At 46.6% G+C, this 17,172-nt stretch overlaps 1 protein-coding gene across 2 annotated transcripts in view; it reads left to right on the forward strand.

Moving 5' to 3' along the window:
- Positions 1-17,172, forward strand: part of dipk1c (divergent protein kinase domain 1C) — a 35,702-nt gene that overhangs the window by 1,549 nt on the left and 16,981 nt on the right. The window contains exons 1-2 of one of the 2 annotated variants that reach the window (XM_041960997.1): positions 579-640; positions 1,460-2,809. In XM_041960997.1, the coding sequence (XP_041816931.1) occupies positions 2,588-2,809 (222 nt within the window). In that variant the 5' untranslated portion in view covers positions 579-640; positions 1,460-2,587. Of the gene's footprint in view, positions 1-578; positions 641-1,459; positions 2,810-17,172 lie in introns of those variants that run through there. The other variant, XM_041960996.1, reaches the window with a different exon arrangement.

Below are 17,172 nucleotides of genomic sequence, written 5' to 3' on the forward strand. Positions count from 1 at the left end.
ACGACAACCCTTAAATTAGTTTATATACTGAACTCATTTACAGCAACACATTGAGAGAAATGGAACGTGGACCATAATGAGGAGGTTAACGCGTCTGGCAAGTCTTAAAAAGTCTCATTCGATTTCTGATTTAATATCCAAAATATTCATCTTTTTCCGGTCATGTTCAGGAACTCCAAGCTCCTGCTGACAGTCAGAGGAAGCTCAGGCTCTTGGTTTAATACAGAAAAAGTCTGCAGTGACTGAAAGCATGACGCATCCAGCAACGTTCAATCTTTAACTCTGACCAAAATGTTTGTAACCGTCTAAACAGAACGACAGACTGTCCTGCAGTTTGTCTGTGCACCGTCCACCCTTAAACCGGAGGGTTTCATTTAATCCAAAAAATGCTTCCTCGGAGCGTAATCCAGCCACGTGTGTGTCCACAACATAACGGAGGAAACAGTTCAGCGACAGATTAAAGTAGCTCGCAGGAGAAGAGCACTGTGACCACACAAGCTGCAAGGATCAAACCCGGGAGATCAGAGAAATAGCAGCTAATCGGTGTTTTATCCGGTGGGAGCAGTCTGAGAACAGCCGTCGCCTCTCCGTCAGCCACATTCCCATCAACAACAGCAGACTCAGATATTTTAAGATGCAGGTGATGAGCGACCCTCTCCTGGTTTCCTTCCTTCAGGATTTAGGGTTAGATTTTGGTCTCCTGGATCTCAGAGGACTCTGAGATCCGCTGACTTCTGGCGAGTGTCTTTGTGTTGAGTGTTTTTTTCTCAGTTCATGGTTTGGATGTTTGCTGAGAGGAGCCACAACCACATCAGGAAATTGTAATAAAGGCTAACTAACGGCAGAGTTTTGGGATGTCTTTATAGCTGCTGCGGGATAGAAAACAGACTGAGCGACTTCAGGAGCTGCCAGTGTGAGATACGAGGTGCTTTTTCTTTAGATATTTCAAACAGGGAACAGATAAAACCAGATGAGGGACTAACAAGCTTCCTTTTAAAGTCTAGAAGCTTAAATCCCACTTTGAGAAACCCTCATCTGACCCTGCAAGCGGCAGAGATAATTAGCTTTTTAAACAAGAACATCAGAGGGGAAATCAGACAGATTTCAGAGCTGCTCTCCTCTCCTGAACCCTTCATGAACTTTGGGAAAAAAGACGTTTCATTATTTGGTCTTCAACCCTCCACAGAAGTGTTTGTGCTGACGAGCCGTCCGAGAGAAAACAATCAGATGTGATCGGATGTCAGTTCCACAGTTCAAAGCTGTAAAAATGTTGAAACGTCGTTTGATGTTTAAGTTTGAGAAGTTCATGAAAGAAAAACTTTAAAGACCGAAGTTTCTCTGAATGTTAAGTGCTGTTCTTCTTTGAGGTGAAATCATTGGTTAATCAGAGAGTTTTGGATTGTTTTCGTCCATCAGAGTGGAGCTCTGACACCACTTCACTCTTCTTCTCCTGTCACAGATCCGTCAAACATCAAGGACGCTTCTGTTCGCGGCATCAGGAAACATCAGGAAACGTTTCTGCATCTTCTCTTCTTGTTCGACGCTCCTGCAGAAACTCTTCTCCGGCGTCGCAGAGCTCCCTCGCTGAAGGATATTTTCCTGTTTGGATATTTTGTTTTCCAAATCCAAAACGCTCTTCTGTCGGATGTTTTGACGTTTGTGCTCTGTGATGACCACAGAAACTGCAGACGCCACGAGGAGGTGACGTGAGGACGGCGTCGCAGGGAAGTCCAGCCTGCTGCGAGTGTGTGTGTGTGTGTGTGAGTGAAGCTGGATGCATGCTCGTGCATCTGTGTGTGTCGTGTTTTTGAGTGTGTGTGTCCAGATGCCACACGGCGCTGCGGACGGGTCCAGACACCCACATCACACGCCGCGATGGCGACTCGGCCGCAGAGTTATTTTCTGTTGCTCAACGTTTGTTGACTCGCTGTCGGGAGAATAAATCAAGCAGTCAGATATGGAAAGACGAGATTTCAGCACGAGCAAAATAAATTTCCAAATACTTCTTGCGGAGACGCTGCAGAGGGAAGCAGGAGGTCGGACCCGTCGACTCGGTCTGGAACGTGCTGCTCTGATTGGATGACTGCTCTTCTTCTGCTGTTTTTTTTTGTGTGTGTTTCAAGTCCTTTCAGTCCAAACATTCGACTCTTCAGTGAGACCAGACAGACTGTGGAGCTTCAGACATGCAGACACACGGAACATCTGGGTTCTAACTGGTGTAGCGACATATGCCGACGATATACTTCATTATTTTCTAACACTAATTTCCTTCATCAAAGATCGGAACTGACAGATTAACAAAGTTTCATGGAGAAAATGAGGTTTAATCGTAAACTCCTTTAATAGGAACTCAAGTATTTTTTCTCCTTTCTGTTCTACTTGCAGTTTTTTAGGGGTTATTTAACATTTTTAAACAATAATTTAAAAAACATTTTGGGTTTTTTTTGGTACAAAATATTATTTTTAAGCCAAACTTTCCAGACCCCGGAGCTCTGCAGCTTCTGTCTTCAGTTGGACCACTTTTTTGCAGACTATTCAGAAGGCGCTTTTTGGCAGAGAAGGTTTCCGTAAAGAGTCCACCACCACCATGCTGCCTGGAGGACTGGCGTCAGGTGGAGGGGGCCGCGGCGGCGGGCTGTGCCTGCTCCGGTGGCTGGGCCTCAGGCTGTGGTCCCGTCGGGGGACGCTGGTGTTCGCATTGCTCTGGTTTGGCTCCTGGTTGTTCCTGAACGGCCTGGTTCTGGTGCACAGGAGCATCCTGTCGGACTACTGCACCGACGACAAGAGCAAGAGGATCCTGCAGAGATTGGTGAGTGAAACGGTCAGTGATGGGTTGTTGCATGCGCTGATGATGGTTGTGGTTACTGTGCAGTGAAGGTGGAAAATGATGAAGATGCAGAGAAACGGAGTGAATACCGTCATCGCTCTTCTTGAAAAGTTTACACACCTTTAGCTCGATGAAACTCTTCCTAACAGGCAAACATCTCACATTTGTGTCACTTCCATGTAAGTTTCCGTTGCGGCGTCTTCTTCGCCTCATTGTGGTGTGAAAAGTCATTATGGGCTCATTACTGCCCCCTGAGGGTGGAGGGCAGAAAACACACACTTGATGTTCTTGATGCTTGTAGTGGGTGTTTTTCCCTCAGGGCGTATGTGTGTGTGTGAGTGTGTGTGTGTGTGTGTGTGTGTCTGTTCTTCGCTGTCTGTTGCTCGTTTCTTTTTGAAGTTGAAGTAACTTCTGTCTGAAAGTTCCTCCCACAGGGAACCTGTTTGCCTTCAGTCTCTGTTGAATTAATTTGTGTGCAGAACAAAGAAAAAACGACAAAAACAAAAGTTTTGGGTGTTGCTGTCAGGACTGATAACAACGATGACTTTTTGTCATGTTTGACAGACAGCGGATAGAATTATTTATCGGTTATTAAAATCATTGAAGAAGCACACAGGTTGTTTCGTGTTTCCGTTAAATATAGTTTACAGTTATTTAATTAAAAATTAATTTCCATCCACACTTTTCCAAACGAGTCATTCATCATCAGTGTTGGTGCATTTCAGGACTTTGATTTGATTTTCCAACATCGAAGCTTGTCAATGCAACTTTTTTCAGAAGACGAGTGTCAGTAATCTGACATCAAAGTGTCCTTGAACGCATCACCAACTAAATAAGACTTTTCTCTGTAAATCTGCAGCAAGTTTCAAGTCTTTGATTTTGTGGGACATGAGACAACAGCGTGCTCTCTGGACGGGAGGAAAACAGTCGAGTGATGATCGGAAAATGGTCTGCAGGGATGTGAAATAATTGCAGTTTCCAGTCGGCCTCAGCAGCGTCCTGTAACGACACTCGTCTGTTTGGCTGTCTGTTGCGTCTTCAGCTTTAAAGACTTTCCTCAGAATATTTATTGTCTGGAGGGCAAACTGCGACTCTCGACCGTTTCTGTGAATCTCGCCGCCGCTCATCAGTCAGACGCTTACAGTAAACAGGCAGGCGGCTGCAGATAAACTGCCAGAGGTCGATAGCTCTTAATGGCCGGCCGTCTTATCCGCTGCAGCATCTACTGGTGCACTGTGGGTAAACACTGATAACGAGACCCAGTTTTTTCTCTCTCTTAGCTCGGCCGCTCGTGCACTTTGAAAACACCCTTTGAGTCGTCAGAGTCGTCTGTCAGGAGCGAAGCGCTGTGAAGTCCTTTAAAAGCCTAAACGTGATTGATGAACGGTGTTATCATACTGATCCATCAGAAATGGATCCTTCTGGAAGGCAGGGACAGCTACTCTGGTTTCATTTAGAAGATTTATGCAATTTTATGTGTTTTTACGAGAATATGGTCACACAGGCGCTCAGCAGAGAGTCAGTCAGATGAACGGCATCACAGTCCTGCAACAGGATCAGACTCAAGATGAACAAAAGGCACCAAAACCAATGCAGCAGAACCAGAGACATCATTTTTTCCCCACCTGTCAAAACCCGGTCCCTGCGTTACCCACAATGCAGTTTGTCTGCTGACAAGTTGTGTTATGCTAGCAGCGGCTAATGTAGCGTGGAGCTATAGCTACTGAGCTCTGACGCTGACTCGAGTGACATCACGCGAGGACATCTTTGTAGCAGTTTAAAACAGAAGCAGCCGAACGCCCTGGACACACAGTAAATTGGTGGAGTTCTCCTTTAGGCCTGGAAATCTTCTCTGTTCTGTTTTTACAGTTCAGTGTTGTGATGAAATATGGCAACATGCAAACCCTGCTGTTGTTGTTAGAGTAACTGTTTAATCAAACTCTGATGGAGTTTTCCACAGCACAGACCGTGATGTCACTCCGCCTCCTGATATTAAAGCTCTGAGAGATCCAAAGTGGAAACTGATGAAATCCCAAATAAACACGGAGATCCAAAGTCAACAAACAGTGCATGTTTGCTGAACTAACGCTGCACTTTTGCTCCGTCCATCACGCTGTTTGAAATGTTCTCCTCTTTCCAGCTCTTGGAGGTTGAGGGAACGTCTCCAGTAACATGTTGACTGAGATCAACAACGAGGTTTGTGTTTCCAGAAGCTAATTTGGCTCCAGACGGCAGTAATGCAGGACAGATGCATGAATGAGGACTTCTGCAGGAATCCCTGCACAGTTCAGCGTCTCTGCAGATCCGAACCCCACAAACAACTCCTCACATTGCGCTCCCTGACCGGCAGCCAATCCTGCCGCCAGCTAGCGGATTACCGCTCAGACTTCTCGGCGGTCGTGGTTCGGGCTTGTCGTAACCGCTTCAGGTGTTGTGGAAACCTGAACAAAAGTCTGTCAATCCTCCGCTTCCTGTGTTTTCCGCGTGGGCTCACCTTTGAAGCGGCAGATTAAACAGCGAGTGTGTTGAAACACTTCAGCTCACTTCTTGAGGCCGTTTGGTGCAGAAATGCAGAGCGGCTGAATGAAAGCTTTAGCTTTGTGTTTGTGTCAACTTACAAGTAATAAATCATGTGACAGAGACAAGAGAGACATCTGAGGTCAACGCATTTCTCCCCAGACGAAAAGACAAATGTTAGTAAGAGCGAAGAATCAGCTTTCGAGGTCCTGGCATGAAATAAATGAGCAGGTGAACTGTGCAGCAGCGAGCCAGCTCCTCCTCCGGTTTTATGAGACCTCATTAAGGATAATTTGCTTCATTTGGACTCAAATCCTGCGTTCACGTCACCGACTAATACCTGAAACTGGAACAACATGCTGACTAAAAGCATCTGATCCTGCGTCTTCCTGCACTGGATCATAGCAGATGCAGCTTCCTTCCTGACTGCTAGCAAGAATCTAACCTGAAGTTCAGTGTCAGAAGACTAAAACCAGACAAGTCTGCTGCTGGACTGGTTCCAGAGTCCTGAGTCAGCTTCTGGTGGTGACAGACAAATTCACGTCAACTCATCAGGACACATCAGTGTCTCCTGCAGATTCGCACTCCAGAACAACTCCTATAAGCACTTCCTGATGTGGACGGATGTCCTGTCGCCTCCTCCCTCTGTGGCAGTCTCATTATAGGTTTGTGTTTTTCATCCGTTTTTATTTTTATTTCATTTTTTTATTTCTTTGTTTGCAGTTTGCTGGTTTCACTTTAGTTTTTATTGCCGAAAATGTTTCTTTTAGTTTAGTTTGCATTAGTTCGGGTATGAGTTCAGTCTGTTTTAGTGGAATATTGGGGGATTTTTCAGGGAATAGATACTGCAGCACTTTGTGAAGGCGGCAGACTCACAGTGCTGAGACGTCCCAGTCGTGCACAAATGCCTCCTGATGTTTGTCGTTTGTCGTGACTTTTCGTTTTTCACTCCTAGTTTCAGCCTTTAGTTTCGTTGTAGTGAACCATAACGACGTCGCTCTGCGGACTTTGTGACTGTGGAGCATCTCTTCCACCTTCGCTCCGCTCGGTTCAGCTGAAGAAGATGTGGACGGGACGGGAGCATCACTCACTGCGGAGGGGATGAAGATGAACTGGATTTTAATGTGGGAGAGGAGCGATTCTGGTGCTGCATGGCGCCGTGCAGCAACAGTGGTCTGGTTCTGTTTCTTCAGATGCAGTTTGAGATGTGTTTGGGGGTGCGTTCCAAAAAGTTTGCCTATGAATCTAACGGAAAATTGGCATAAAGACGTCGGGTAAATGCTGAGTACTGGAAATCTTTGTACTTAGACTGTAATTACGGAGTTGAAAAGCATGCTGGAATAAGTTTTAGTGCAATGATCATTAAAAAGCCATAAATAACATTTCTGGTTTATTACAAGTTGGATCAGAGGCGAACATTTAGCAACAGAGACTCTCGGTTTGGACATTTATACGTCCGCTGTGTGTCGGACTGTGACGTCGTGGGACGAAGATAAAAATAAACTCTTGGGAAATTCTGGTTGCTGCTCGCTCATGTCAGAGACATGAACTCTGCGCTGAAAGCTGCTCCTCATCTTCAGAGAGCAAAGCGTCTTTCTTTAGGCTGCAGCAGAGAAAATGGTCTCATCCACGCCGATGGAGAAGTCGTAGATTTGTGTGGTTAGAAAACTCCTGTCCTCCATGTTCCTCTTCCATCCTGCTGCAGAAACAACAACTCAAAGGTTTTTTTCTTTATCGGAGGAGCAGTATTCCCTCTTCTTTCCCTCGGTGTCAATATTACAGCGTTATCATGTAAAATTCCCTGTCATGTCTGCCTGCAGATCTCTTATTCATGGCAGTTTTCTGGGAGAATGATGTTGATAAAAAAAAAGTCACAGAGAATCATAAAGTACTTCATATTGTTTTTGGTGCAGGTGCTAATCTTGCTGGTTGTGTGGTGGTTGTAATGGGGAAGCTAACATGCTAGCATGCATGCAATGATTATAAATAAGGAACACTTTCGACAAAATAAATGAAAACAACATTGATTCACTGTCATTCATTCATGAGCGATAGAAGCAGTCCAACCAGCTAGCTTACCTGGATGCCTCTGATTGGCTAACCCTGATGTTCTAACCCTGACCAATCAAAACTCCTCGTGCCTAAACTTCACCAACCCAACCAACAAAGGCAGCGAGTACCAGCCAATCAGAAGCAGAGTAGGTTTGTTTGTTGGGTGTGAACGTCAGATCTTGAACCACGTGTCGTTGCGCTCATCGTTAGCTTCAAGCTAAGACACATCATGGAGCCACTGTTTGCTCTTCGTAGGATGCTGAACGCTGAAGTCGCTGCTTTATGTCCGTCGCTACACGAAGGCTCACTTTGATCAACTGGACGTTACACAGTTCACATGTTCGTCGTGAATGCACACCTGCGTACAGCTACGTTCACCTGCACATTAACGGTCCTCCACTGGCTGAGCCGGATGACTTCCTGCTGGCGTCCAGCTCACATGAACACCATGAAGTCCCTGTTATGGCTCTTCAAGAATAATTTCTCTTTTTGGGCTGAATGGACGTGCTGGCGTCCTGATGGCGTCCTCGTGAAGGTGGTGCTGAATGCTTCGTGACATCCACCCTTGTAGGGTTATATAATGAGCTTCTGTGGCTGGCAAGCTGATTAGCAACATGCTAACATGCCACATAACCTGGTTGCTACTAACTAGATAAGCTAGCTAATTAGTCAATTAAGGGAACATATTGAAAGCATTCGTCCCTGTTTCGTGGCTGATTTCAGACTTGAACCGGTGGAAATGTTGATGCGGTCCAACGTGACGTGCAGCCTGCGCTGCTGCTCCTGACGCTCGGCGCTTCAGTCTCAAATATTACCTCAAATATTACCTGTGGTCGAACAGCTTCTCTCCACTGTGTGATGTTTCACCAGACTCTGGTTTCACGTGATGAAGCACAAACCTGTCTCTGGTGACCCTCTGACTATTTATGGTCTAATGGCTGATCTGTTGCTTGGTCCAACTCTGTCCCTGCATGTCTCTGGCATTCCTCTGCCTATTTATGGCCATTTTTATGACCTTCTGCTGTTTTTTTTAATGCAGTCTGGTTTGGTTATCTGCAGCTCAGCTCGTGAGTGTGTTGCTGTAGAATCATAAACGTTGCCTGCATGTGAGCTGCCTGTCTGTGGCACAGTCCTGTCTGTCCTGCCTGACATCGTCCTTTGACGCCGAGTCAATAAACAAAATGTCTTTCATCAGAATTTCATGTGTACAAGTCATGGAATCCTACATGATTTTAGCCCACCCACATAAATCCGGTTTATTATTGAGTATTAATGAATGAGGATTAAACATCTGGAGGAAATCCACAGAGCGATTTGCAAACAACGCAGCTTCTTTCAGGGTGAAACCTGCAAATACTTCACGTCTTTATCCAAATGTAGACATGAGACGGCAGGTATGACGCTGATCCTTCAGCAGCTGGTGCAGTTGTGTAAACTTGCTTCTTGTTAGCGTGTGTTGTTCATGTGGTTATTGCGACGCTGTCGGCATGGCGATGGGAACACGCTTCTCCGGGCTGCAGGAGGCTGAATGAGCGGAGGAACTCATGAAACTCTAACCTTCAAACTGAGCATGTGCCAGTTTGTGTGCTGAACTGAAAGCGAGCGGTCGTCTTGCCCACCTGGCTCGAAGCAGCTTTCAAAGTGCACCCATTCTTATTAGTAATGGAGTCTGATAATCCCCAGCAGAACTCCACCCAGCTCCAACCTGAGCAAAACACCCGCAGAGGCGTGCAGCCTTTCAAATGACAAACAAGGAAGATCCATCTGACGGCAAAAAGAAAGACGCTGAGAGGGAAAGTCATTACCTGCAGAGGGCATGTTGGAGGTCGGTGGAGGTCCTGCCGCTCCACCTGTGATCGTCCCCTCTGGCAGGAAGACTTGTCTCCTGTCTCTGAGGAATGACACAAACACACCGTTTAGTTTTAGCCGGCGGCTAACCCCCCCCCCCCCGACACGTCTGGTGTTGAAGACAAAGTTTACACAGAGTTTCATGTTCTGACGGAGTTTTCGTGACCCTCAGACCCTCCAGAGCTGCTGAAAACCTGCACACCTGTATCCTCCAGAGAGGAATCACCACTGTGCTGGGTCCTAATCCTGACAAGTGAATTAATGACCCTGAAAATCGTCTTCACTTCACGGACGGACTTCAAGGACAAAATACGTGTTTCTTCTCCAACATATTCAGATTCTTGTAGATTTGCAGTTTGTGCAGGGTGGCGTCCTGTGGCTGCCTCCGACATGCAGCAGAAACCGAGACTGGACGCGGCTCAGCGTGTTCAGCCTGTGCACTCAGTGGACGTTCAGGGTGGAGGGGCTCTGCTCTGCAGCCATGGCTGATGAATGGAGGAGATGTTCCGTCTGAGACTCTGATCCTGACAGATTTACATCGTCTAGTTTTTAAACGTTCGGGCCTGTTGGTTCACTGCGGTGGTACAGCTGAGGCTCTGCAGATGTTGAGGGCAGCAGCTGCTGGTAAATCAAACCAGACTGTGAGCTAACACACGGCCGACAGGAGGCCGAAGCTCAGGTAAATCCTCGTTGGGGTGATTTACGGCTGCAGGTCGCAGGCGTGATGTCTGTCAGAGCTGCTTGTTCTCAACTGCAGGAAAATGAAAAGTTTTATTCTGTCTTCTGGCTGGAGGCCGAACTCCCCGCAAACCACAGAGAGAAATGAAGACATGAATGTTTGACGAATGAGTCCGAGCGCAGGACAGAGTTCTATCAACTCAGAGGAGGGAAGGAGAAATAATGTATGGAAGCTATTTTCCTTGTGATTTCTTTAAAAACTGCTCTGGAGAGGGTGGATATAACGATTATTCTTCTTCTTTCCCTGAAAAACAGAAAAAAGGTCTCCTTGCAGACCCGATAGAAATAAGAAAAGACAAAATAAGAAATCCAGCCTGATGGATCCTCTTCCTCTGAGCCAAAGAGCTCCATTAAAACACATCAGTGAGCCTCACACGTGTTCCTGCATCACCATGAACACGCTCACATCAGCACCAAATGTGGATTCATCCGCCACTGCAGTTCTCCAGCCGCTCCTTTAGTGCTGATTCTCTTCCTCCCTCTTCTTCCACAAGCAAACGCTGATAACACAAGGGACAAAAACATAGTGGGGGAGGCTGGAGGAGACCAAACCAGAGCTAAAAGAGAGAGCCGTCACGTGACCTGTGCTCAGCTGTATAAGATGATAATACGTCATACGAGCGTTTAAAGTTCTTTGTTCATGCGGACGTTTCCTGGATTTCTCACTCCGTCTTTTCAGGATGGCTGTGGACGAAATCCCAGAAACAAATGGAAATGATCTGCAAACACTCGACCCTGCGTGAAATAACACACTGAACACTGACAGGCTGAGGATTAATACAGTGATGTCATCATTCAAAGCTCCCCTGCAGTCAGGAACGAAGCGCTCGTCCCGCCCCCTTCTCGTCCCAGCGGCTGTCACTCATCTTGACAAGCTGTCATTTAGTCTGAAACTGAGGTAAACACCACCTGTATGACCTCCACAGACGGCCAATCACAGAAGGCTGGAGGCTTTAAAGGAATAAATGAGGCGCTGAAGAAGACGACTCGCTGTTTCAGATCTGTGATCTAAATGGTTGGGGGGCGGTCTGCAGGCAGCTTCAGGTTCACCTGGTTCTGTCACTCAGCTGCTTCATGGACTCAGCTCACTCCCTGTAATCTCCTACACTAACAGCAAAAGAGGAAATATCACGATATCCAGTAAAATTCCGTTATTGTGAAAATGAATGACGACAAAACATTTCATGGATTCTTTGTTAATATATTGAACACAGTTGTTCATAGTTGTATGATTAATAATTTCAGAACGTGTGAAGACTGAACACTGACTCAGATCATCTGAACTCGTCTTTGTGGTTCTGACACATAAACGAAAGAAAGAGGAAACCCAAAGTGTGTGTTTGCTTGTTTGGTTCACCTGAACAGGCGAGTCCACATCCAGTCAGACTGTGAGGAGGTTTGTGTTGTGTGAAAGCAAAGCACATAAATGATCATAAATAAGTGAATGAAGATAAAAAGATAAAGCAGAATCAGACCAGAACTAAAGGAAACACACATTTCATTTCAAACGACTGAACTAAACTTCAGGTGTGAACGAGCCCTGAATGTCGGAGGTGGTCCAAACAGCTTTAACTGAAGCAATGCATGATGGTCTATTAGCTTAGACTGGAGCTGTCAGAGTGTTGGAGAAGGGTGGAGTAAACAGTTCAAGTCTCACGAAGTGAAACGACTCCAGTAAACTGAACCTGAAACTGGACGGAGCTTTGATGCAGTGCGCTGCACGCAGCCGTTATCAGCGCAGAGAGGCCGAACGTGGCTCCTGATCAGTATTCAGCCTCGTCGGCTGCACAGAGCGAAGAAGAAGAGCAGAACAGAAGGTCAGAGAGAGAAAAGAGAGGACAGATAAGAAAAGAACAGAGACACTTAAAAGAGAGCAGCAGTGTTTGAGATGCGAGCCGAGATGCGGGCCTGCGGGGGCCGAAGGCGTCAGAGCGTCAACGAGGCGGCCGCTCTGAAGCCACGGCTGACCCCAGAACAGCGCGCGGCGACGGCGGCTTCAGACCGCAGCTCTGCTTCTCAACTTCACGTCACGCGAACATCAACAATTTCTTTAATCTACGGTTCCTCGTTAAAGCGGCGCCGCTGCCGTTTTCTGATCAAACGATGAGGTCGCTGCGTCTGTCAGAGCGGCCGCGCTGCTCTTTGATCCTGGATCGTATGGAGTCCTGGTTTTGAGCCCAGATCTGGGCTCTCATTTACTGGAATTTGTCAGAAGTAATTCAGTGTTGTGTGATTTCTGTTGGAATAAAACTAATCACATTTAATTTAATGTTCTCTTTTTTGTCTTTGACACTCTGAGTATTTTTTCCATTTTTCACTTGTTTTCTCTCGATTTGAAGAGCTAGCTTTTGCCTTTTCTTGATGTCCAAAATGCTAAATTCTTACAAAGTATGCAGGAAATGCTACACAAGTCGCAGTTTGAAGCAGTGACATTAAAAACCCTCCGAATGCTGCAAAGTGACGATTGTTCTTTTTTCCAACCTGACCCGGAAATTACAGACAAACAACCGAGTCCGAGCTTCGCACAGAGTCTCGTAATAGATAGATAGATAGATAGATAGATAGATAGATAGATAGATAGATAGATAGATAGATAGATAGATAGATAGATAGATAGATAGATAGATAGATAGATAGATAGATAGATAGATAGATAGATAGATAGATAGATAGACAGACAGACAGACAGACAGACAGACAGATATACTTTATTTATCCCAAGCTGGGAAATTGCAGTGCAGCAGCAGCATTACACACAGTGAAATAAGTGAAAAATTCTGAAATAAGACTATAAAGAACAAACTATACATAATAAAATATCAAAATAGCGAGCAGTAAAAAGATTAAATACATGATAATAAAATAGGAAAATAGTAAACAGTAGTAATGAAAAAGTATTGCACAAAAAAAAGAATAGCCACAGCAAATGGCATGTTTGCTAACTGTATTTCCAGCAGCGTCAACGTGTGTCAGGCTAGCACAGTAACATGCTAACATTTAGCAGGGCGTCACTCATGTCATTTACATGAATCGCAGTCCTGGATGATAACTAGGAAAAAGCGTAACGTCATTTGAGGCTGCAAAGAATTCAAGTATCATCTTATTAGTGATAATCATGTATTGAATTGCTTGATGAGGGGAAGGTTTGACCTGCTGGTGGCGCTAGATGGAAAGTAACAGGAACACTGAAGTCATTAGTTTACGTTAACGGTCTGGAGGAAACCAAAGTCTGGATCAACTGTGGAGAAATATGTCTAAAATGTTGAGCTTTGAATATTTCACTCAGTGTAAACATCATACAACCCAAAACCAAAATGTGTGTGCGTGTGTGTGTGTGTGTGTGTGTGACTGCATGAGCCTCGCAGATTAAAATCGTTTGTGGGCTCTGATGGTTGCACGTCACCGTCAGTGGAAAGTTGTGTGACGTGTGTGACATTAACCACAGAGCAGATAGACATCGCTCCGATGCTCGCCACAGAATGAGCCTTTTGTGTGGAATAGGTGTGTGTGTGTGTGTGTGTGTGGTCTGTGTGCCTGTATTTGCATGCGGCGCGTCTCTTCCTCACGCTCTGTGAGTGTCTTTGTGAGGATGAATGTGAGTTTTGACGGCTCTGAAAGCCCGAAGCCAAACCGCGGCTCGGCACAAAGCGGCCCGGGCTCTCTAATAACACGACTGTATCAAAGCGGTGCACGGCTCATGAGACGCTCAGCCTGCGACGGGACGCTAAAACAACACGGTGCAGCTGCGTGGATGAGGCTGGCGGGGGGCCGCTGTGTGTGAGCGAGACGTCCGGTCTGTTTATGTGTGGACCAGCTTTAGCTTTTCACAGGGAGGCTCATTTAAAACTGTCTCTGTTCGTGATAAACATCATTTTCCTGCACCGCTGCTGCTTTTAAAGGACGATAACAGCGTTTGATTTTAGGTTTTGACCCATAAACAGCACAGATCAAATGTTTCTTCTCATCTTGGTTTAAAAAGCTCTGAAACAGCGCGCTGGCTAACGTTCCTGAACTCACCGTCCTGACTGACTGTGTGCATGAATACTTCACTGACGTTTGGTTTCTGCAGCCGTGGCCTTCAGACATGTTTCTTTTCTGGCTTTTACTCCGTGTTTTCTCCTCGTTCAGATATGAAGTGATGCCTGCAGGGAGATAAGTGGCAGCTGATGAGTACTTTGGAAAAACGATGTGATTTATGTGTGTGTGTGTTTGGCTGCGCGAGGCGTTCGCATGCAGCTTGTCGGCAGCAGACAGTTTGGTTTTACTGGATTGACACACTGGCTCTGTGAGGGCTGTGAGTTTATGCCTCCAGGATCCTGATAAGCATCCTGACGCTCAGTCTGAGTGAGTCTCAACATGCTGTTGGACCACAGGCATCCCAGCTGAAGCAGAGCGCCACAGAACCGATGCGATGCTCTCAGAAAAGACCTAATAATGTGTCGCCTCTCTCAGACCTCAACGTGTTTGCGTCTCTTACAGTTGATTCATTTAGCAGAAGCTGGTTCAAAGCGATGAACGCTGCCCCCCCTCACAACACGTCAGAGCCGTTTGTCTCCACGAGTAATATAATAATACATTTAATTTCTAGAGCACTTTTCATTGGCACGATCTCAAAGTGCGACAAAGTTAAAAAGTTAGACAAAAAAAGAAAAAAAAAGTTAAAGCAGTGCTCAATAAAAACAATAAACAGGTTCAAATCAGTTCATAATCAACAGTCATCCTTTCTGAATAAAGAAGTTTTCAGGCCTGATTTAAAAGAGTCGAGGCTCTGAAAAGCCCTCAGCTGTTCCAGAGGCGTGGTGCGGCCGAGCCAAAGGCTCGGTCCCCCATGGTGGAGAGCCTGGTGCTGGGGGTGTTAGTGGATCTGAGAGTGCGGGTGGTGGACTGTAGGGTCAGGAGTTCTTGGAGGTAAGTGGGTGCAAGTCCATGGATGCATTTATAGGTGAGTAGCAAGATTTTATAATTGATCCGGGATGAAACAGGGAGCCGGTGCAGTGATTTAAGGGTGGGGGCGATGTGCTCGTATTTACGGGCTCTCATCAGGACCCCGGCGGTGCTGGTTTGGATGTGCTGCAGCTTCTGGATGGTTTTGCCAGGTATCCCGATGAAGAGCCCGTTACAGTAGTCCAGCCTTGTGGAGCTGAATGCATGGACCAGTTGTTCTGCTGCTGGGAGGGACAGAGTGGGACGGAGTTTTGGTGGAATGAGGTTTTGCACAGATGTTTTATGTGGTCGTTAAAGGTCAGATGGGGGTCAAACCGAACTCCCAGGTTTGTTGCTGAGGAGGAGAGAGGAATGATCTGTCCGTCAAAGGTAAGTTGGGATACGGGTGAGGAGTGAACCTGATGTGGGGCACCAACGAGGAGTGCTTCCGTTTTATTGCTGTTTAGCTGAAGACAGTTGTTCTTCATCCATGCCTTGATTTCCTCAAGGCAGGAAGTGAGGGATGATACGGCTGTGGAGGAGTTAGGGGGGGTTTTGATGTACAAAAAAATGTAGTGTGACAAGAGCAAAGACAGGACGTTTATATTTTAAGCAGGAACGTAGCTGCTGCCTGGACCGAGTGCGGCGGGAATATTTGTTCCAGTATTCGATCTTGTTCTTTATACAAAGTGCAGGTCGTTGCCATCAGAGGTCAGAGGTCAGGGTTCACGTGGTTCAGTCCAGACTACAAGAACACTCGTTGTGAAAGGTCGCAGCACGTGTGGACTCCTGAAGTAGAACAAAGGCGTCACTCAGCTGATACCGGCCGCTCGCTGCCTCTCCTCCACCTTCACGCTCCGACACGATGACGGATCTGCTGACGGATGAGCGCCGCCCCCCCTTTGACCGGCTCCGCAGCCACCTGCTCGTTGGCTTGTCATCGATGTTAACTGCCACCAAAACGCTCGCTGCAAACTTGTTTTTGTGTTTGTGTGCAGGGACAAGCGTGTGTGTCTGAGTGTGTTAATGTGTGTTAATGAGCGTGTGCGGCAGGGGCTCATTAGCGGGGAAGCTGTGGCGCTGCGGCCTGCGGCGGTGGACTCACCAGCTGTGAGATCAGCCTACACTTCCAGAGGACTGACCCCGGGGTCACCCGGTCCACCCACGCCGAGTGTGTGTGTGAGTGGACATGTGTCACTTTGTGGGGACTCGCCTTCATTACAGGGACAAAAAAAAGTCAGTCATTAGATTTTAAGGTGAAGACTGGGGCTAAGCTCAGGTTTAGGCTGGTGCTGGTTCTGTTATGGTCAGGGTACATGTCCAGGAAATGAATGTAAGTCTACGAAATGTCCCCAAAAGTGATGGAAACACGTCTGTGTGTGTGTGTGTGTGTGTGTGTGTGTGTGTGTGTGTGTGTGTGTGTGTGTGTGCAGTGGTGAATAAAGCCATTCAGCCTACACCTCGTACATCCCACAGGCTATTGTTCTTGGAGCGCTCGGCCCGCTCAGCACAACAGGAACACTTCTGGAGTGTTGACTTACACTGAAGGCTCATGGGAATACTGTACATTACTGCACATGACCTCTGACCTCCTGCCGCCAGCGATGAATCACTCTCACAGGACAATCGCGCCCCGGCCTCTTGTGAGGGAGCCATGTTGCCCTCTCTGCTCCGTTTGTCCTTCTTCTCAGCGTCTCTTTCTGTGTCTTTGTGTCTCTGAAGGTATTCACTGGACTAATAATCCAACGACTGTAGATCAGACAGACGTCACAGAAACGATGGTTCACGTTTCTCTGTCGATACACTGCAGCCACGTTTGAGCAGCGTCTCCAAAACGTTTCCGGGTTTCCAGAAATCTCACATTTCTCACTCAGTGTCAGAAGAAAATCCTGTGTCTAAAAGGCCGAGCCCACTGTTCTCTAACAGCTTTAATTTACAGAGAATCTTATTTCAAATACAATAAAATGCTGCACAACGTGTGTGTGTGTGTGCGTGTGTGTGTGTGTGTGTGTGTGTGTGTGTGTGTGTTTGATATATTTAAAACTAGTTTCCAGGAAGATGCCTCGGGCCCCTAATTCCTGAAAAGCCTTTACAACCTCAGCGAGTTCAGGCACAAAGTTTTCAGTAGTTTCCGACGCAGACCGCTCTCTCTCGCTCTGCTACCGCGGTGCTCGCTCGCCCTTTGGGCTCGGCACACACAGGAATGTCATTAAGGCGTTTTAATGTTCCCGTGTGTTCGGCCTTTACCATTATGGAATGTAATGCTG

Source organism: Chelmon rostratus, chromosome 20 (genome assembly GCF_017976325.1).
Source record: "Chelmon rostratus isolate fCheRos1 chromosome 20, fCheRos1.pri, whole genome shotgun sequence".
Classification (NCBI taxonomy): domain Eukaryota; kingdom Metazoa; phylum Chordata; class Actinopteri; order Chaetodontiformes; family Chaetodontidae; genus Chelmon; species Chelmon rostratus.